Genomic DNA, 23,219 nt, shown 5'->3' with positions numbered 1-23,219 from the left:
CAAATTGTCCTTTAAGTGAATTGTTTGATAGGCATTAACAACTTCTTTATTTTACTATAATGGCGACGTGTGGATAAAGATCCTTGTACCCGTTGCCAAGATAGGCTGAATAATGAATATGGTATAGAATGTGTATTGTAGGTGGAGGATTAACAGTAACAACAATTGCATACATGCGTGAGATTAAACATGAGTAGATTTACAGTATTATCCTTCTGTTATTATTTAACCTACGCATGTTAATATGTCTCTTATAATATGCAATTGTGTCCTTCACGTGATGTTCAACCTTTATCTTCAGCCATTACATATACATTTCTACGAAATTTATTTGGTAAGTTATATTGCAACATTCTAAGATTTCTACAAGCTGTAGTACAGCAATATTTAGTTTTGTGATTGTCGTTTTGCGCTGTAATGAGCAATATTTCAGCTGTACAACAATGGTTTGTGAATATTCGATACAGGGCCAGGCCAACCAGTGTTTGAAAGCAAGTCCTATTACATAATTTCACAACACATATTGTGCTTTTGAGAAAAGGCTATTGACGTAGCAGCTGTTAATGTCTCGTGGCATTAGATAAGACTATGATAACGAAATAAATATAAGACATTGTACCCCGACAGACATAATCATACTTGTAGGTGTTTGTGTATATGTTAAAAAATGTTCAAGCTTCGTTTTACCAAGCACATTTTAATAACAACCGTCCTAAGTTTAGTCATATGGAAGTCCAGTTACTCGTTTGAGGTGTATAATTTTGACGACACCCCTGGCCTGGGTCGTGTCTTTGATGGGATAGGAGCCATAAGCGGAGGTGGGGTAAGGTGCTGTTTCTGATATTCTACACAGCGTATTTACTGCGATAAACATAATTATGATTACTGTCAGTATATTCTACATACTTGGAATTTTCCCACAATCAATATGATCGATAGTTATTGTACATTTATTAGATTTCACAGCATGAGGTCCGAACAAATTTAGGCTCGTGTGGTAATAATGAGCGACCCGCTTGTACCCATTATCTGTAAACAAGGATTGCTACTCATACTATCAATCACTGGTTTGTACGACACCCACATGCTTATTTACGAGCTGTCTGTACACACATGTGATTTTGCAGAATACAGTGGAAATCTACATTCAATCACGAACCCATAACTACGTCACTGCGTGAGTCGGAATGTCATAAACACTCAACCTTTAACTTTAAACGTTCTCATAATCTAGCACCACTACTCGACTTCTGCCATAACTCTCAATGTGTATCTTCTTGCAGGCAACGTCAAAACTACTTGTTGGATACCCTGATAAGCAAAGAAATAAGATTCTGGATTACTTGTTCAAGGTAAAGTAACTAGAATAATCCTTACATGGCCCTGATCCATTGTCAGTGAACCGCATTCATGGTAATACGTATGTGAAACTAAATCGTATCTGATAATACTGGCATAGTATCTTCATATTTGAGCATTTAGAGCATTTTCTCTACTAACCTTTTTCAGCCAAACTTCGGAGCTTCGTTTCACATTCTTAAAGTCGAAATTGGGAGTGACACCCAAAGTACAGGTTGGATGTATTATAGATCCTATAAATGACTATATAATATTTGATGGTGCTAGTAATTGTTTGTTTAGTAAACTCACACGAACGTGGTCCTGCCTGTTATTCGTGTTTGCACCACCAAAGTGGCAGAGGACACGAGTATCCACTTCAGCAGAAGCGCCAAGATATTTATCCCCAAAGGGTGGCATATGACATCTACTTGTTGAGAATAGTTTGTATGAAAATAAACACATATATTTACAATAACATGTGTTCACATTGCATTCATATATATCTTTAAGATGGGACCGAGTCCACCCACATGAGAGCACCGGACGAGGAGAACTATGAGCGGGGGTATGAATGGTGGCTCATGATGGAGGCAAAGAAGGTACAACTCTGGATGTAACGATGTCGGACAATAAGCGTAATGTTTATGGGAGAGATGGTAATCAGCATTAATATAGTAACGGACGAACTCATGGTACCAAGGTGTTCGTCATAGCTGGACTTGACCAACAGTAACATTTATCTCAAACACTGGACATAAAAACCGGCATATTTACCATCCGATAATGAAGATATTGAAGAGCTGGTTCTTTGGTTTTGAACATCATATTGCAAATTCTTGAGCGACTTAACCCTATAGATATTCTCCAGCAGAGTACCAAATTAACTCATGAGATCACAATGAGTTCTCTTTCCGGACAAGCTATGAACCCAGCTGATACATGTAGGAAATCGTACAATGTTTATTGCAGTTTTGACAATAAATGCTCTCATCATAAAATGCTTTTAATTGTTATTATCTCTACAGCGTAATCCAGACATAAAACTTTATGGCCTCCCGTGGGGATTCCCTGGCTGGGTTGGAGGAAGCACAGGAAACATTTATGATGACCCTGATCGGACATCTATGTACGTCGTTAAGTGGATAAACGGGGCTAAGGTTCACTACAATCTAACAGTGGATTACGTTGGGGTATGTAAAAACACAATAATTTTTTTATTAATAGGTAATATGGTAATATTGTATAATAATAATTGAACAAACATTCCTGTGTAATGTTATGAATAGTGTTACCGTATGTTTAGTGTTGATGTTCTGTATTTCTTCTACTGATGCCACTCCATCGATCGATCTTGATATAGATATGTAAATGCCCCTTTTTGTATTTATAACGAAATCTATTCTGTTTCGTTGTTAGATCTGGAACGAGAGGATGTACAACACAACATATATTAAGGTCAGTATACAGTCTTTGAATAGATGAAGTAATTAAGTATCATATATTATAAAACAAATATCTTTTCAGTAGCTGTATCATTCATTGATGAATGTGAATTATCCTTTGCGTTTTTCAGACTTTGAGAAAGAACCTTGATACAAATGGTTTACAGAGCACAAAGATGATCGCTGCGGATTATGCCAGTTGGTACTCCTGGGAGACACTTACAGAGGAAATACTTGCAGATCCGCAGTTGGCAGCAGCAGTTTATGGCATAGGGTAGATAGAAGTAGACATGCACAGCCATCGGGGTACAATGGCACACTAAGGCAGCCAGCGACATCGAGATAACTGATAATAATCTCCATGTTGTAAAATGTTTATGAAATATTCAAACACGTTGCTCTGTAACAGGAGTCGCTATTAAGAATTATTGTAAATTGTAAATAAGTGTTGAGGCTAAGCGTCCGCAACACGTTGACAAGGATTGAGAAGTAAAAATTAAAATATGCTAGCATGTATTTAAAAACATTAAAAGATATCTACTATAATTTTAGATTTTGAGATAAATTCATGGCATGATTGTATTGGCCGTGATGATGAGACATTGGCATACAGGGTCCACCACCCTGAGACCTATTCCTCCGCATCTGCCATTGCCACGGGGAAGCCACTATGGGGCGTCAGAGGACTACAGTACCTTCAACAACCAGACGGGGGCGGGATGCTGGGCCAGGGTGAGTGACCTTCATCAATGATGAGTTCAATTTCATCTTAACTTGACCCCCCCCCCCCAACAAATATCGGTAACGTTGTTTTCGCACGGTGGTATTTGTCATTTAGATCTCAAGTCGAAACGATTATACAGTTATGACACTGTTAGTAATCAACATTAATATTTACATATCTGTATCTCTACTGAATCAGGGTCGAAGGAGTAGCATTGTGGTTCTATTCACAGCATCATATTCTTGTTCTTTCTTTTGCAGACCCTTAATCAAAACTATGTAAACGGAAATTTGACAGGGTAAGAACATCTTAAAGGTGAGGTATATTGTCAGAGCTTGCATGACAGTTATCAGCTTGGGTTGAATATTAAAATTATGTGAAACATAACTTCACACAAAACAAGTGTATTTGATGTACTTAAAATACCGATGGAAAGGGAGTCTAGTCTCTGGGCTGCAAATACCATGTATTCATCTGTTTGTGGCTAGCACTATTGCCTGGGCGTTGATAACAAGCTGGTACTTTGACCTGCCCTACTTTGGTCACGGCTTGATGAACGCATTTGAGCCGTGGAGTGGTCATTATGAAGTGTCCAGTCCTATCTGGGCCACAGGTACGTAGCTTGGAGGTAATTGTCTATTATTCATTTGCATAAAGAAATGGTCGTGGCCGAATTTTTTTCTCTTTTACGTGACACATCCTGTAGAATTCTCTCATTTCCAACCAATTGAAATAATTTAATGGTTTATTATTTAAATTTCATAAAGTTCATACAAAAGAAGATGCTACCTTATGCTGTCTTCATGTTTTCTATTTGTTGATAGATATAGCTTATCAACATACTTTTGACATATTCCATTGGTCGTAGAACATAATATGTTTTAGCCCACACAACACAGTTTACCAGAGTGGGGTGGAAATATCTGAGGCATGTGGTTCTGGAGTTGGGAAACTAAATCAAGGAAGAAGCTATGTATCACTGGTCAGCCCCGATGGCAAAGATTTTACGATCATTATTGAAACAATGGTAAACATGCCTGATGTTTATCTTCTTAATAACCTGAATTAAAATTTTGTTCGGTGAAATAAATTAACCATGAAAGAGTCAGAACGTCCATCAAGTTGTGATTTTTGGTAACTGTTGCATTTGTTCTGATTGTCACTAAATGTAATGTTCTACATCTCTTAAGAAGTCAGTTTGGGTCAAGTACTTGGTCATGTTCAAATATTAAAAAAACAGTCCCTAAAAATGTCTATTTTAGTATTACCTGTACGTTTGGTAACTTTTGTAACTATTTCTAAAATTTTTGCTCTTAAATTAAATCAAGCAGATCCTCTGAGCAAAAGAATCATTACATCTTGTGATAACGTTGCGGATTTCAGGTATCCGTACGTCTTTTGTGGTCCTAGGCGGGTAATCTATAATACGGAGTTATACCCTGCTGTCCTCAAATCCCATTGTTCCGAGACCAGAGATCACTTTGCTGACCACTGCTACCCGAAATCAGTAAAAACACCAACTTTGAATGATAATCACAGCAGGGTTTTATTTCAGAGTTATAATGGATCAGTGTGTTCTCGACCGAATATTAGCAAATGGTATGAAGTTTCGCCTCAGAACATCACCCTCGTTTTTGAGGGAAGTTTGGTGAGTTTTGCAACTAAATAAACCACAACTACACAAATCCAATATACATAGAAACGCAGCACAGTAGACTGCAACATAACGGTTATTAATCTATGCACATATTAGTACCTAAAAACCATGTTCATAGCATGGACAACGTTTAAAGATATCATTTTGGGTTATTTTCCAGGCCGGCATAACGTACATGAACTCGTTCATCACTCAGTTGCACACTGCCGGCGAACCCACCATCTTCAAACCGTCGTTTCCAATGATGGTTTGTTTTCTGACTAAAGTCATCTTCGGACAAAGAGGAACAGGCTGTAGAACAATAATAGGCCCCATCCCTTGTTGTAGAAATCAACCTTATCGTTCATGTGGTGGCGAATGTTAAGAAATGAACATCCAGCTCCGTCGCTCTCGAATTCGTGCCGAAACTGGTGGACGTCGTAGTTGATTCTCGTAACATCGAACAGAGTTATGCCTCATAGTCCTTGCTTGGAATATCTTCTCGGTCTACAAGGCATCTATTTATACATATTATACCTGGCATAGGTACTGTAATTGTCCCCCCACGATAAAGTTTGTTACCCCTGCTGCCAAAAGCTGTATCTTTTGTGATAAAAAGTGTCTATTTTTATAGGCGTCCCTTACGGAACTGTACTATTGTTGACTGCAGCGTGAAATGCACTGACCCACTGAACGTAGTCACAAATTTAGTTGCATAATTTAACTTGCTCTCTGGTAAAGCTTTCGTTCATAGCTTTGTATATTTGATATCAGTGCTCATTGATGATTTTCGTTAAAACTTAATAATTTATAAACAATGTATGAATGTGAAAATTAATGTTAAAAAGGTGTTTTTTAAAGGTTGAGAACAACCATTTAGACGTGTACCTTGGCATGGATCAGATTCTCACACTGACTACTCTTGGCAACGGCAGGAAGGAACAACACCCGCATCCACCTCCTTCTGAACCCTTCCTACTGCCATACACACAGGACTTCGAAAGTAAGATCCGATAGATTGTAGACATTTCTAAACTCTTTATACTGACTAGTATAATATTGGAGGTAACTGGACGTTTCTTTGCCGTATACTTCCCATTCTGTGCCTTCTGTTCATTGTGGTTTGTGATTGCCCACTTTACGGGCAGACCAGATCGAAATGTCCTACATGTAAGCTTGTCCTAAAACAGCAAATCACGAGGACCGGAGAGCCAGAATTGATGTTGTAGAAATACGTGGATGATTTCGACAAAAGAGAACTTTATATTGGGATCAGAGCTCCTACAATCGCCAAATAGTTGCCCTACCCAGCTCATTACGATTCTTTAGACTGCCACGCTATAAGCTTGGGCTGTTGGCTATGTTAATCCAAGAATCATTCATTGTGTACGTTGAAGCTCTATTGCTTGTGAAGGAAACCTTCAGTAATTTCTGTTGCTTTCTTGTTGGCAGACTACAGTATAAACGAAGAGCCATATCTGTTTGCGCATCAGATCGGAGCATTTGAAGTACACTAAACAGGAGGAAGCCATGGCCAGGTGATGCGCCAGATGACGCCGAGGATGACCATCCCTTTTTGTAACCAGACTGCAGCTGGCGTAAATATAATCGGAAATACTAATTGGTAATACACACGTGCAACTTATTTAATCTCTCGTAGTAGTAACGACAGAAACATGATTCAGAACCATTTTTGTATGCTTTAAAGCGAAACAAATGAAGTGGCATGTGTGATGAAGTATGGATAACCAAAATAGGACTTACTAAGACTGCAAACTGGCTTCTCTTTGAGAACAAATCGCTTGTCAAACATATTGGACTATCCAACTGAAACATTCTCAATAAAAGGAATATAAAAGTTACTGAACCTCCGAACAACGCTCATGTAATCATTAAGCGTACATTCAGTGAATCCTCTGAGAAACAAATTTCGTCACAATTAGTATTCTACGCAACATTTGGTGATTGAAACGGCGTAACATATTGCTAGTCACAAACCATTAACGGTTTATATTTTGAAATATTCTTTGATGAATATGGATACCATTACATCTTTGGTATTACGGAAGAGCTACCCTGTTTTTAAGCACGTCAAGATAATATATGCATGTAGTAATGCTAGAGGCAGTACAAAACCAACTAATGGTAGAAGGATTCAGAAAGATGGAATAATGTTTTTTCTGTTCAGTCAAAGCTGCACCTTCCTGGCTGTACATGTGTTCCAGGACTGACATTTACGGGGAGGCTGATGTGTATAATGATGGCACGGATACATCGAAAGGAGTCTTCATTGCTGCCAGGGTCTCCAAGAGAGGGTGCAAGACAAACTCATCCCAAGGCGTGTTTTTCTTTTTCTACCCTCAAGAGAACGCCTATCAACTCGCCCCCACGTTGGGTACGTTCCTCTATTTGGATGATGAAGATGACCATTTACAGAAACGAATCATGAAAGATGAATGTTTGAGTGACGTGATTTACTTGAGCTGTAGAAAGGTCTCGAAAGATTTACAAAGGACATAAAATTAATGTATGCTTCATCTGTAGTTGTATCTCTTCATTTGACAATTAGGCAACAGCTAACTCGTTACAATCGTAAACCCAGAGGCTCTATATGTCATGACTGATAGGTACCTACTTATTGATAACAATGACCGTCACAAATGACATGTTGGGATTGACATCATGGACGTGCCGTGGTATCACACACACTCTCATCTTACGTCACTGCATTGACTTTCACCTCAGATCGTGGGAGTATTTTACAAGGCGGATACATAAGGGGCGTTAACAAAGGTTGGAACAACATATCCTTGAATGTTCAGGTAAGCATTAGTTTGCACAGCGTCCTTGCTTTAGTTAAAGATCCTTGAAATACTTCTCCTTACATGTTCAGGAAAAGTGATAATCTCTCCCAGTTTGCCTCGCATTAAAATTAACAAAGACATATGGCATGGCACATACCTGTTTGTGTTTAGGTTAGTCTTTAATCTGACTTCGGCGTCCATAAAATATTTTCTAGACCCAACTGCCCTTCACTTCTAACTGATGTAACGTGTAGGATAGAACTTGCTTATCCGTTTCCCGAAACCTGGTGTCATCAATGGAACTTTACACTACCTCACGAACACCTGGTTTAATCAATGCCATGTTACAGTGATTCACCCAAACCAGGTGCCATGGCTGTATTTATACTGTGATTTGTGAGTGTAGGTTCTTTAGTTTGGATTTTTATCTGATTCAAAGATAACATCTTATTTTACTTGTTTCTCCCCACCGACCGACCCCAATGTAATTCTTTTGGTCAATCCTATTTCCAATTTCTCAAATGTAATTGGCTTAATTATGACGAGGAATGACATATGCCGCAAAAAGTAATCACTTTTTCTTATATCATGGTCATCATATATACAATTTGAATTTAGGTTGGGAAATCGAAATTTTATTAACATAAATTGCGCAATTGCCCTTTTTTCATTTTCAATAGTTTTACAGTTGAATCACACCTCACTGTAATTGCCAATTTTACAACACGGAATGAGTAAGTATGTTTGGAATGTTCACTCGTCAACAAATGTTGAATCGGCATGTGTGGAAAGTCTTATGTTATCACTGGAATGTCACCTACTGTGCAACTGTGTAGTGTTCTACATATTTCAGGGAACAACAGCGGTCGGCAAGGTCAACAATGTTGTAGTGTTCACTTACTCTAACCTCCCGTCTGAACCGAACCAAGGCTTTGTGGCTGTGGGAACAGGATCACTGGGATATGCAGATTTCGACAATGTGAAAATAACGAGTCCTTCTGGAGTCGTGCTTGTTTGACGTCAAAAATAAAATATATCTGAATAATTATACATTCCCACGATTGATATCTATTTTATTCTGAAGATAAGAGTGACATGCCTCAGTAACCTACTTTTTGTGAGCCAACCTGAATTACTTAACTATGTTTACAGCAGATCTACTTTGGCACCAGTCGGTATATTGGTGAGAGGATGCGTGGGTGACTTTAGTTAAAAGCTGCGATTTAATTAGTTTCTCAGTGGTGAAAAAGATCCCCGATGAACAAGTGTCACAGTGAAATCAATTATACATGTAAGGAAAGAAGTGTGAAGCTAATGATTGAAGTCACTGTGATACATCGTCATACGTTAGTAATATCCTCCAAATAGATCTCATGCGTTAACATTCTGTGTTTGTTTCCACTTTGCTTTGATCAACAGCCTGCAAAGATCATGGAGTAGAGAGTTGTACTTATTCCAACTTTTTGTAATTGCCGTTTAACGGATTATTAATCATATTGATTTAATAGTGTGGTTACAATGTCTGACGTTTCCACGGACGGAATAGCTCGTTGTTCATGCTGTGAACCATTGGTTCTGTAGCTGCACAATCGCTGAATGCGGCGTTACACACCATTCACTAACTCTCTTAAGTATGATACTGACACTATGTCCCCTCAACTAGAACTGAACCGTCACAAGTCTTAGTAAGATAGAGATAAACAAGAACATTTCTTACCGAGGTACGGTCTTCTGCTATTTTTCACCCAACCTCAAAATACGGGTGTTTACAGTAACATGCACTCAAAGCATATTGGGAGGTTGGAAGGTGTTTCACATTCGGTTTTTAGCTTTCATTATAACCAGTTCCTTTAAATGTGACACAAGTCGCATTGGCGTAAGGAATCTAGGCTTCACATCTGCGACTGGAATACGATATCATTGTTACCTGTAGATACAAAATTTACTGAACAAACAATAATATGGACGATTTTCAAACTGATCTCTGATTATGATTGTTGAATATCCTGAACGTATTTAGTGACATTATCATGTCACATATTTATCAAGGTCTGCATTGACATGGGACGTCCTGTTCTCAGGATAGAAGTGAAGTAAGACCCATGTGTTATCTCTATGAAGCCTCAGTCATCCACCCTTGCGGCCAAGAACACGCTCTCAGATCTGATAGGTGACGTAAGGTTTATTGATACCTGGCTTTTGGTGAATACATCATATCTGAAGAGAAAGCAGCATGTAGCACCATGTAGCTACTGACTCATGAGAAACATGCTGCTTTCCTTACGAATGTATGTACTATTCCTGACAAGTCACACATAGTTCAATAGCGTGAACTCGCTAACGCATGACGTTGATATGTTTCGATTTGAAAACGAGATATAAGAAACCAGAATCCGTCAAGAAGTGATAATCCCTTTTATCCGAAGCGTTGAATAGACTGACGGGCAAAAGAAGGATACACCCGTGTTTGAGGGTGAGTAAAAATGAAACAAACAAAGTAGCTACTCGATGGTGATGCATTTGATAGTTGTGTTTTGGACATCAAGTTTGCAGTGATTCGGCGACTGTTTTCAAGTCCAATTTTCTTTTGCAAGGAAGTGTAGTATTATTATACAGCACTCGTTGGTTTCATCAAATATAAGAGTTACCTTTCGGCAAATTGTCTCCCTTTATCGTAAGTGCCCGGCCCCAACACAGACTGTTGACTTCCTTTTTACGTTAGTTCCTCAATGACAAGGCAAACAGATGGTCGTTTATGGAGTTTATGTCGGTTCTCGTCCTTTAAAAAATCTCTTGAAAATGTTTCGTTATAAACTATAAATTTCACGTTTAACTCGTAGATCGAGACTGTTCGTTTAAGGATATATTTTCCTGCAAACACATGGTGTCATCACTGATTTTCAGTGATCCATTCATTTAATTATCATCGCTATTTGTACCTTTTATGCTCAGTGCCTCTGAAAGGAAATTGCAAATAATCAAGACTGGTTACTGTCTGGTGTTGACACATGTGAACAGCATAACCAGAAAAAAACGGACACCAATTTAATATCAAACTTTGATTATTTTATTGAACGTTGTGTATAGATAAAGTATTTTTTTTATAACATGACAGCCTATTCACACACACAATACACTTTGGAAGAGGTAACTCTTGAATATCGGGGGGCACGAGTGGCCCAGTTGTCTAAGGCGCCGCGATTCGCTGTGCAGAGTTGCGACCCTTGGGCACGCCAGAAATCTATGATTGTGGGTTCGATTTCCGGTTCGCCTCGATTGTGTTTCTAGGTTTGTCAGCACCATACCCGTGCTCATGGGTTTCACCGAAGTGGTAAACGTCTGAGACCTGCATCACTTCGGCTTTTCCTCCCACATTAAGCTTACACGCCGTGATATAACTGAAATACTGTTAAAAGCGGCGTTAAACCAAACTCAATCACTCACTTGAATATCAGCAAGCAGATGAAAAGGTGAACAAATGACATTTGACCTGATTATACTTGTAAACCTTGTGGTATCGCATGAGTATTATCTGCCTGTCGAAACGCGTAGGGCAGTGTGTTATCACCTACGTAACCATCACCTGCATAGGCACATATACTCGGCCTGTCTGACGACCAATGCAGTTTTTACTACTCTAACATGGGTGTTCTGGGGACATATATTTGGTTGGTTCTGCTATACACATGTAGCTGTCAGTATACTTACCCCGTGGACGACACACCCGGACTAGGCCGGGTATTCAATGGAATTGGTGCCATCAGCGGCGGAGGGGTGAGTATGTGTGTGTGACGTGTGACCTTGTGTGGTTGATGACTCTGTTTGACTGGATGATATCGATGTACTTGGCTTGTAAGTACATGTATGATTAACGGATAAGTATGCTGACTGCTAACAGTAAGAAAAATGCCTCACTAATGTGACTATGTGAAGTTATTCTCAGTAATTGTTTGATAATAATGTTTAAAATTTGAGCTCGTCTACAGTGAATGTGCTATAAGTGTGTCTCATTGTTGCAACTGCACAGCGTTCAATATAAACAGAATGTGTTTATTTTAGGCTACATCGAAACTGTTGGTCGGCTACCCACAACAGCAAAGAGATGAAATCATGGATTTCCTGTTCACCGTAAGGCTTAAACACACTATGACGCACAATGAGGGAACATTTAAAAGAAGCGTCTATTATACACTTTAAGTAGATCCCTAAATTGTATTTCATTAATGTTGCATGGGTACGAATATGTAAAAAAAATACAGTGTGTGATTAAATAAGGCTCTGTTGTTCAATGAATCTTATCATTATTCATGTTGATGAAAACTGGTGAAATATGTACGTGCGTTATACATGTCGAATATAAACAGCTCAATGTACAATTATCCTGTTATGGTTTCAGCCGAACTTTGGAGCATCACTTCATATTTTCAAAGTTGAGATTGGCGGCGATGCCCAAAGCTCTGGTAAGAACGTATGGCCGTACACATATTTATTATATACAAACGTAACAATGCCAAGGAATGAATTCTCGGTACATTTTTATGAAAACAAACATATGTTTGACGTTTATTGTCTCCCCAGAGGGTACGGAGGCCACACACATGAGGAGTCCCGATGACCAGAATTACAACAGGGGCTACGAATGGTGGATGATGAAAGAAGCCAAGAAAGTAAGCTAGTTTCTGACTGCACTGTATATATCCTCCTCGATAATTTGTGATGCCCACATATACCGACGTTATCTAAGCTTGCAGAGCCCGCTCAAAAGGTTGGATTGTTGCTTAACGAAATATTCCAGGAGTATGATAGCGGTCTGTAAATAATCGAGTCTGGACCAGACAATCCAGTGATTAATCTCATGAGCATCGATCCACGCAATTGGGATCGATGACATTCTACAAGCCTAGTCGCCTTTTACCCCGGATCCTTAAGGGTCCGCTCAAAAGGGAATATGATCGTTTTATTGCGTTACCTGTCGCTTAGCCCGATGGCATGGGACGTTGCCAATGATAATAGTCAATCACAGTATGTCTAGTCCTGGTTTGATTATTTACAGGTCATTGTGGTTTTGCTGTCCATCGTCGACCGGCAATCTTATATATTATTTATGTACATGTGTACCTTCTTCAATCGCGACATGGCTGAAATTCTGCTCACTCACTCACTCACTAACTCACTCACTTACTCACTCCGAGGTTTAGTCTTTATCTCACTCACTCACTCACTCACTCACTCACTCCGAGGCGACTCAACACACGTATCACGATCTTCCAACTGATCTCCGCCAATCATTCTGGTCTTGGTAATCAATCCACTGCGTCGTTGCAGCGCGAGAGAAAACTGAATGAAAGCTCATAATACATCGGCTATACCTCTCGTGCAACTTGTGTGAGGGACGTGCCCCCTCTACCATACGCATTGCTTAAATGTACGACAAGGTAGGGTTCGCACAAAGCACATGAACGGAGAACGCCCCCTTACATTTCCTGAGTAAAAATGGACGGACGTCCCTTCTGCACCACATTGTTGCTGTATGTACTCACGGTTGACGGAGGAATGTAATGCATGTCAACACCAAGAAAGTGTTGACAATATCACATGATGTAAACCATGCCATTTTCCTTTTATGGATTTGATATTTAGAAAAAAACAAACAAAACAGGTAAAATTCGAATGCAACATTTCCTAAATTGTGTTGTTATTTCATTGTAGAACTGATTGTATTTCAACGCTCGTTTACAGTCATGTAATCCTATAATCAAACTATATTCATTAAATATATATCATTTCAGCGTAACCCTGACATCAAGCTATACGGACTTCCATGGGGGTTTCCAGGCTGGCTTGAAGATCCTATCGCCAGCGTGTATGGTCAGCCAGAGCGTACAGCTCAGTATATAGCCAACTGGGTGATCGGGGCCAAGAAGTACCACAACCTCACAATAGATTACATTGGGGTATCACAATTTTCTGTTCATATCTATCGCGGATGTGTTACAATCGGGTTTCCTCCCACATTAGGCTGACACGCCGTTATATAACTGGAATATCGTTAAATGCGGCGTTAAACCCAAATCACTCACTCAGGACTGTTTAACTACTTCCTATCCACGATGATTCAGCCATTTAACAATGTGTTTTGAAAGGCATCATGAAACATACCAGTATAAATCCTACAGGTTCTTTTGTATGACCCACTAACTGACCCAAAATAAAAATGTGTTCATGTTAATGGAGATTATATGGTGGTATGTAAAACATAAGGTTGATTCCACTTATGTCTTATATAAAAAATGACCAGAGGCTATATATACTGAACAAATCTTTTTTGGTATCATGAATATTTTAGGGGATATTTGTTTTGTAGTGAAGACTGAGCACTCAATATTTTAAGCATATCCCCCCAAATATTCATGATCCCTCACCTTGTTCAGTATATGTCCAGTATTGTCAGTGTGTGCTGACCTTAACAATCATGTCTACGATGATTCTTCAAACGATATTTCTTTTATAAACTCAACATCATGACATTGCATTTATTTTTTATGACTCATTGCACCTCATATATATATTTTTCTTTTTTCAGTGCTGGAATGAATATTTGTACAACACAACATACATCAAGGTGACGTTCTGTATAAATTGAGATAAGAACGATTGGTAACTTCCCCTTTGTGTAACGCAAGTATGTTTAATGTCAAACCATGTTCATTTTGAGAAGAGCCTCGACAATGAATCACCTTAGAAGTAAGAGCCTCAACGATGCAGCCATTTACACAACTGCAGCGTTCACCTTTCAGACGTTAAGGAAAGTCCTAGACAGCAATGGTCTCCAAGACACGCTCATCGTAGCTGCTGATTACTTCAAATGGGACGACTTCGCAAATGATATTTTGAATGATCCTGAACTTGACAAAGCTGTCTATGCCATGGGGTCAGTATTGACATTGGCTGCTTCTTGATTTCATCTTCTTTTTCCCTTAACACTGTCCCCTTGCACCATAACGATCATTTGTTTAAAAAAAATATAATTTCCCAGTTCGTGATGTATATTATCATTTAATGTTCCAATACCCGTAACAATGTCCCCTTATAGCAGAATGATCATGTATGCGAACCGTAAAGGGGGTATATGTATTTGATATGTTCGGATGAGTAGTGGAAAGTATCGCTTTGTTATTTCAGAGTACACTATCCTCACACTAACAGTACTCCTCTGGCACAAAAAATGGGGAAACCTCTGTGGGCCTCGGAGGATACGTCTGACAGAGGCGTCGCTGTAAGTCAGTCAAAAACAGCGCGACATGTCTACCACCACTCTGTCACTGAATACTCGTATAACGTGTTGTATCCCCTCCCTGGTCACGATATTTGGCAGCATAGGCTATAGTACCCCTCGGGGAAGCCACTTAATGCATAGTGTGATCAAGTGGTTTGGTGGCGTTTCATGCTTTTAGACACTGTTTTGATCCAGACTCGATTATTTACAGGAGTTTTTATGTGCTAGAAATGTGCTGCATGCTGCACTAACGACATTCACTCACTTCTTATCGGTGCTGGACTGTGTCGCCCATGGACACAAATGTAGAAATAATGAATCTCACTTTTTTTTATACTGATGTGGATATTCAGTTTATTTGACACTTCTTTAGGAAGAATCATCGTGTAGCGTTTTAGTCCTCAGGTGTGGCACAATTAACTATGGTCCTCAGGAACCTTTTAAAACTGAAGAAGTTGACATTTATTTGAAAAACACGATATTCTCTGCATTGTATGACTGAAAGAATTCAACATTATACGATCACATGGTCTTCTGGCAGCCTTTTAGCAAAATTGGTAAAACGCAATAGCTACTGCAGCTGAACATCTCTACTTCCCGAATTGGTTTCAGTAATGGATCTTACGGTTCATTAGAACAATACCACTCGCACTTTTCGCCATTTAATTCACGCTCGCGTTAATTTCAAGATTTACAGTACATGATATTGATATATTCGTTGGTCAATTCTTGTTTTCAGAACTGGAACCGAAACTACGTAAACGGGTACATGACAAGGTAAGACAAGATACTTAGATATACAATTTACAACACAATCAGGTGCAAATGGCTTTTACTATTCAGCAGCCGTGCGAATGACTGCACCAAAGTACATATTCAATTCTACAAATACGAAGCACTACGCCATTAAATGATTTGTTTGTTACCCTTCCTCAGATTAAGCTATTTCTCTGTCAATCCAGCACCATCGTTTGGTCAATTGTGTGTAGCTGGTATCCCATGCTGCCTCACTTCGTGTCTGCCCTCATGCTGGCCAATGAGCCATGGAGTGGACATTATGAACTCTATGACTTCTTGTGGCTTGCAGGTCAGTATTAATACCAAGACCCCATCAATGTCCATGGTTCTTTTTCACATTATAGTTGGACTAGTATAATTATCAAATTGACTGAATGAGTCCTAGTCTACCCGATTTATATTCATAACATCAACCGCTGATTTGTTTGCTATGGGATCTACCATAACTCTGAATTGACTATGATGTGAACCCCTGTTTAATCACCTATGGGAACAGACTCACCTATCTTGCAGCTCATACTGGGCAGTTTACGAAGCCCGGGTGGATCTACCTGAAGCACGGATATGGGGTGGGGAACCTGGTGAAAGGAGGCAGCTACGTCTCTCTGGTCAGTCCGGACAAGAAGGACCTTACAATCATCGTTGAGAAAATGGTGAGGCAGTATCATCAAAGGAAATCGGGATCATTTGTTTATTTCCCAGAACGGTTATGAATTGGTTTTCTTTTCACTACCAAACATCGTTGTTTTTGGATAAGAAGGTCCTATTCTTCTTACCTTTAATAGTTGTATTCCTTCGTATTTCCCGTGTACCTCATTCAGAATGTATTAGTCATACTGACTAAGTCATCTGAGGTGTCGCAATTCGTGAGTCGCTCCCCCTTGGCGTGCCGGAAACCTTTGATCTTGGTTTGGAATACGATATTCCCTGTAGATATCATGTTTCTAGGTTTGTCAGCACCATACCCTAGCTCATGGGTCTCGCCAAAGTGAAACACCTCCATCACTAAGGGATTTGCTTAATATTTATGCAATTATCTTAGGTCTGCGCGTGTAAAGAGGGATCCACGTGGTCAGGCCACATTGTTATAACGTTGGCGATCCCAAGATCTATGTGTGTGACCACACTTTGTTACATGTCCTCAACGGAGACAGAAGTCATATCAAAGCGGTGAAAAAGATCTCTTCAAATTACTTTCTGAAGCAAATTCTATGTATATCGTTAATTGCAGCACCAGGAGGACGGCCCTGCAGACATAGGGATGGAGACTATCACATTTCATATCCAAGGGACCTTTGTAAGTTTGACATCCTGTGATTTCACAAATCACTGGCGCACATTCTATTGGCTATGTGCATATATGTTATACAGTTTACATCCTATGGACATGCTTGCAAGATCCAGAATTACCACCTTTGCATATAAATCATAAACATTAACTAGACTGGTTCGTGTATGTTTTATCGGTCATTAAAACTCGTCACTTGAAATGTGAAGTTTCGGTCTGTTGACATACTAATGAAGTTTGTAGTACGTTTTCGTTGTTCTAAGTGTACATGAAAACATTCTGTGTTTCTTTTTTTTTCCGTTGGGAAAGAAAAAAATGAATAGACCTCTTTTCCTGTGTTGCATTTGAAAAGAAATGTGCTGTAGTAGACTTGAACTGCTGACCTCATAATCTTAGGGAACTCTCAATTCGTGTTACCAGCCGTTAATCCATCGTGTTCAATGTATACCGGGTTTGTGCACTGATGATGAAATGTGATCTTAATTTGTTTTATATGCACAGGCACACATTACTCAGCTCAACTGTTGGAAAACATTTCTCTCCTCTTATCCAGGCGATTATCAGAATTTCATGAAAGAATTTCCTATTCAGGTAAGCAATATTCATATTTCATATTCCTAAGGTGGTAAGGAAATATTTGATACAGATAATTTCTATTAATAATCATGCTGTAAAATATATTGACTCTATGATATATTAATTAAAGAATGCATACGATTTTTTCTGTTCCCGCCTTTTTCAGATTTAACGTTTTCAGTTTCAAGATTAGTTCTGCTTTTTCTCCTCACGGATCCAAATAACAAAAAAGAATGTTGGTTTATACTTAGAAGGTCTGCGGTTTTCATAGTGAATATTAATGGATCAATTCTGATATCTATGCGTTTTAAGAATGAGAGTTTTGAATTAATATTTGATTGGAGGTACATTTTCATGGAATATTATGTCAATTCCAATTTGACTTTACTAACAGGTTGTAAATGGAATCTTTAATCTGACTATCTACCCGGCAACAACCTTCACCCTGACGACGTTGACTACGGGAAATAAAGGCGAACACCCGAAGCCCCCAGATTCCGCCCCCTTTCCTCTCTCCTATACGGAAGACTTTGAGAGTAAACATGTTATTTATGTTCATTATGCAATTCGAAAGTCGTGTATTGGAAGGGTTTTCATGAAATAATTTGATTCAATCTGTCTCCGATACAAAGCGATGAAACTAAAATCGTCAAGGATACGACATTAAATGTTAGACGACATGTGAATTAGTTTTCAGTTCAGGCCAAGGAAGCCTCAGCAAAGGGACGCCGTTTCACGATAGAAATCTTAGAAAATACGTTAATAAGCAAGTTTTGATCCATTGGCTATAATATTAGCACGTTAATTTAAAAAAAATTAAATCTGAATAAAGAATAAGGTTTTATGCATATGTTATTATACAAGTTATAAGCTTGACACGGTGAGCAATTTGCAAATATATTTGTAGAGCCAGGTATGAATTTGGGGGACATGTTAATTCTTAGCGCAGTAAAACCACAGCGTATAACATTTTACTGTTTTTATTGTATAAATTTCTATCTTAGAAAAAGTCAAATAATGTAAATACAAACAAGCAAACATTCCCAAGAGTGAAGGTTCAAATCTTATCAGTAATTGTATCAATCTTGACGTTTTTTTAAATAACTGATTATCCTTGTGATGTACTTCTATGATTATGTTTCAACCTACAGCGGTTATAACACAGTTTTCGTACACTGTTTGAAAGTAAATACTTTCTCAGGGTATCCTATTACAAACGCATATTGGATATTAGTTTTTGCTAATATTTAGATAACATTCAGACTATAGGAAAACTTGCATTACGATAATTTGATCATTTCAGAGTATGAGGAGGGTGAAGAACCCTATTATCTGGCCCCACAGACTGGGTCGTTTGAGGTCAAGGACGTTGGAGGCGCTCATGGAAAGGTCATGAGACAAATGACCTTGCAGAAACCTGTATCCTGGTGTCAAGCAGATTTTGTTGAGATGGGCGTAGCCGTTGTTCAGACTGGCTTGTAAGTGATATTTCATTGTAATTCTATAAAGTACATTTTGTGACCTGTGACCTGGTGTCAAGCAGATTATGTTGAAATGGGCGTGGCTGTTGTTCAGACTGACTCGTAAGTATTATTTCAGTGTTATACTATAAGTATATTTTGTAAACAACGCAGCTTATTTTTTATACTGCCTCACTTCTTATAGTTCCTTTTTTCCCTTTGTCTCTGTCGAATATTGATTCCGGGTGTCATTGTTCATGATCCAGCGATAGTGACGTCATTGAGTGTGACATTAGAGTGGAATCCGGAGCGCATGCTTCTAAGGGAGCTTTCATCGCCGCCCGCCTGGACCAAGGAGGATGCTGGCTTACAGAGGCCAGGGGTGTCTTCTTCTTCATCTTCCCCCAGAGCAATATATTTATGGTTACTACCGGAGCTGGTATGTTATCTTGTTCATACCGGGGCATGACAGTTCATTATGGATCATGTTCTATGTATAGATTGATCGAACATACGATAGAATCACAGACCGTGGGTGATTGTGTGCCAGCCTACTGGAGGCCCCGTGGTCTAAGGCGCAGGGAGATGTTTCCCGTGGGTTCGAATCCCAGATTCTCCCTGATAATGTTTCTAGGTTAGCCAGCACCAAATCATGCCCGTCGGTGTAGCCAAAGTGGTAAATGTTTTAAGATATGCATCACTACCACATCCAGTTGACACGCCGTGATACAACGAATAAGTACATTTTGCAGATTGCGTAGCTTTGTAATTCTTCGTCAATGGTAGTATATTAATGCTATTAATCCTTCTTCTTACATATATGTATGTTCAGTTAGGTCAAGCATTGTTAGCTGTGCATCTCTGTGCAGTTCAAATGATTTTGATACTGACTTGTCGCCACACAGCTGCGGGCTGTCCCATTGTGTTTTCCGGATAGATTCCCGATTTGGAACATTCTGCTCTAACAACCCTGACATAGTCACTGTACCTGTATCGTAATCCCACAAAGACGGCCTCACGATTCGCTTCCTAAAACACTTGCCTTCAAATAAGAGTTCTTATATTTTCGATCATCCACCTTTCTGTACCTGTCGGGTTTGGATCATCGAGAGGGTTGTCACTGAGAATTATTATTCACAGATCTGTATATGAAACCTGTTATGATTCCTAGAACCTCAGCACCTGGGCCACTTCCACAGTTGGGTGACACTCCGTGATGTACCTGAAACATACCATTGATAGTGTTATTTCAGCCATCACACGCACTAACTACTAATGCTATCTATAATTATCATGATACTCATGAAACATTGATGCTATAAAGCTTATGATAATCATGATCGTATTGGTATGTAGGATGCTACTTGCTATGATACGTATAGTATAGTATAGTATACGTTATAAATAATACTAGCAATGCGTATTGACATATCAACACTTTAATAAACAGAAAATGATCGGATACAGGATTAAGATGATGAATAAAGTTTGCTTTCACATTGTTTCAGACATGCAAACGGTCTTGGCATCCGGAAGGATGCTTGTCGATCTGGAGTGGAACACAGTGTCACTCAATCTCGTGGTATTGACAATGTCTGTTTTAAGTGAATTACGTATATGTATGGTATAACTGGTAATCAGAGCCACTGTGGTATATACCATCTACTTTAATGCGGGGAAAAGACATGAATACATTTTAGATGTCCTAAAGATATATATGGTAACTAATTTTAATTGTTTCGATGTCGGGTTACATTTAACTTTATTTGCGAAACATTACAATATGTCAACCCAATAAGCGTGACCATATAAATGCTTTTGAAACGGTTTTGACTTTAATAGTGTAGTATCGACTTAGATTATTAAACCTTTTTGACTATTATTTATTGAGTTAATTTTGTAAGTCTGACAACATGCAGGATGCATTCATCCTTTCCCATTTTTCAGGATACTCAGGCAGTTGGTTTCATAAACGGCAACATGATGTTCAACATTACTGTGCCATCTGATATCAAATATGGCATGGCGGCGGTAGGATCGGGGTCATATGGTTACGCCGACTTCGACAACTTGAAGATAGCAGTACCATTTATGTAGTTCATATGAATAAATGAATATCTTGAAACGAAGGATTTTATTCCGTTACCATTGAGTATATCCCTCTACGTTCTGCCCGTGGAATTATCGTATCTCATTGGAAACTTAAGCGCGACATTGGCTGAGAATATGTATATATATTACACGAAATAACATTAACACTGAAAAATGCTAGATATGATATACCTCCCAAAATGTTCAAATTATTCATTATGGCGGGGACTAATTAAAACATGAAACATTTGTTTTAGTTTATCATGTAGACATGGAATTTTGGTCACTGTATCTATTCATTATCATCTTATGTCGAGTTAAGGTGAATGCATATCACCTGGGTCATTGTTAAGTGTACCGATATTGTATCACGAGTCAAAGTACAATACTTCGTCTCCGTGCAGCCAGAATCTGACCTTGGAATGATACCGGCATGCGCACTGTACGTGAATAAGAGCAAGATATGCGTATGATAACATTAAAGCATAGCGTGATATACTATACTGAACATCAAAAGTCCCTGGGACATTGAATAAGATTTAATGCAAAGTTATGTTTTTTACCAAATCTGAAACAATTTCGGTTTGCAACGAATAACAGACTCCTGTAAGTGTTCAAATGGTTTAACTTGCCATACTGACTTCAGAAAATGCGTGATTTCATAAAGAAACATGAACATGCCAAAATGTCAGTTTACAAATCAATAGCGTGTGTGTCCACCTCTGGTTGCGATGCAAGCAACACATCTTCGTCTCATGGAATGGACCAGTCGTCGCACAAAGTCCTGTGGGATATCTGTCCATATCTCCTGGAGCATGTTTCGAAGTTCCTGGAGTGTCTGTGGAACACGTGGTTGACGTCGAAGGCGCCGATCCATCTCATCCCACATGTGCTCGATTGGTGAGAGATCAAGAGAGAGAGCCGGCCAGGTGATGACATTCACGTTGTTTTATCGAAGAGAATCCTGAACAAGGCGAGCAATATGAGGCCAGGCGTTGTCATGTTGAAAGGTAATGCCTGGGCCATGACCACGCAAAAACGGCAGAACAACAAGGCCGATGATCTCGTCGCAGTAGCGCTGTCCATTGAGATTTCCCTCTACCACTATCAAACGGGTCCTCTGTCTTGCTGTAATCCCCTCCCATACCATAACGCTGCCGCCCCCGAACCGATCTTCTTCCATGACACAATGATTGACGTAACGTTCACCTCGACGTCGGTACACTCGAATCCGTCCATCGCTGTGGCTGAGGTGAAAACGAGACTCATCATTGAATAGAACTAGTCCCCACTGCATGACTGTCCAGCGTAGACACTGACTGCACCACTGTAGACGTGCTTGACAATGGGACGTCTGGCGGGTCTTCTGGCGACAATCCCTGCACATCTGAGGCGACGACGTACGGTTTGTGAAGATATTCGTTGAAGGCCAAGGATGCTTCTTGCAGTCACTGTTGCTGAATCGATTTCGTAGGTGTGTTGTTCGAATCCAGTTGTCTTGTCGATTATTGGTTACGCGTGGCCTGTCACTCCGAGGATGGTCTCCGACTGCATTCGTCTGTTGCCAACGTTGCCATAAACACCAAATGGTGTTTCTGTGGACGTTAAATTGTCTTGCAACATCTCGTTGACTCGATCCTGCTTCAAGTATACCAATGGCTCGCAGACGCTCATTTTCGGACACGCGTGGCATTTCGTAATGTTGAATAATTGCGTAATTTTGTTGTATTTCTGAGTGGTTGTTGTCGGCACGATGCTAAACAATGCATATGGAATCCCGTTA

General features: G+C 39.4%; 1 protein-coding gene and 1 pseudogene across 3 annotated transcripts; both read left to right on the top strand.

Moving 5' to 3' along the window:
- LOC124118045 overlaps positions 1-23,219 on the top strand; it is a 53,092-nt pseudogene that overhangs the window by 15,096 nt on the left and 14,777 nt on the right.
- Positions 11,351-21,474, top strand: LOC124118031 (galactocerebrosidase-like). Of its 3 annotated transcripts, none has more exons than XM_046480088.2 (19): positions 11,351-11,721; positions 12,007-12,075; positions 12,344-12,407; positions 12,526-12,614; positions 13,737-13,901; positions 14,531-14,569; positions 14,745-14,878; positions 15,130-15,223; positions 15,963-16,000; positions 16,186-16,310; positions 16,535-16,629; positions 17,253-17,318; positions 17,811-17,900; positions 18,280-18,421; positions 19,189-19,299; positions 19,405-19,468; positions 19,612-19,784; positions 20,854-20,927; positions 21,293-21,474. In XM_046480088.2, exons 1-19 carry the CDS (start codon positions 11,590-11,592, stop codon positions 21,440-21,442), a joined length of 1,914 nt encoding a protein of 637 aa, XP_046336044.2. In that variant the 5' UTR covers positions 11,351-11,589; the 3' UTR covers positions 21,443-21,474. The 3 variants fall into 3 exon arrangements, with proteins under 3 accessions (XP_046336044.2, XP_048249460.1, XP_046336037.2); XM_046480081.2 differs by having other exon boundaries at positions 11,354-11,721; positions 16,535-16,674; XM_048393503.1 differs by lacking the exon at positions 19,405-19,468 and having other exon boundaries at positions 11,352-11,721; positions 16,535-16,674; positions 19,189-19,363.

This window comes from Haliotis rufescens, unplaced genomic scaffold (genome assembly GCF_023055435.1).
Source record: "Haliotis rufescens isolate VD_foot unplaced genomic scaffold, xgHalRufe1.0.p SCAF_12, whole genome shotgun sequence".
NCBI classification, from domain to species: Eukaryota; Metazoa; Mollusca; class Gastropoda; order Lepetellida; family Haliotidae; genus Haliotis; species Haliotis rufescens.
The sequence above is the reverse complement of the archived record's forward strand: the minus strand, read 5'-3'. Positions and strand labels throughout refer to the sequence as shown.

What these genes read in the sequence shown, in the direction of transcription:
- LOC124118031 (XM_048393503.1), top strand. Translation starts at nt 11,590, where the DNA reads ATGGGTGTTCTGGGGACATATATTTGGTTGGTTCTGCTATACACATGT. An exon ending in TGAAAGAATTTCCTATTCAG is followed by an intron (nt 17,901 to 18,279) that starts GTAAGCAATATT and finishes CTTTACTAACAG; the next exon opens with GTTGTAAATGGAATCTTTAA. An exon ending in TATGGTTACTACCGGAGCTG is followed by an intron (nt 19,785 to 20,853) that starts GTATGTTATCTT and finishes ACATTGTTTCAG; the next exon opens with ACATGCAAACGGTCTTGGCA.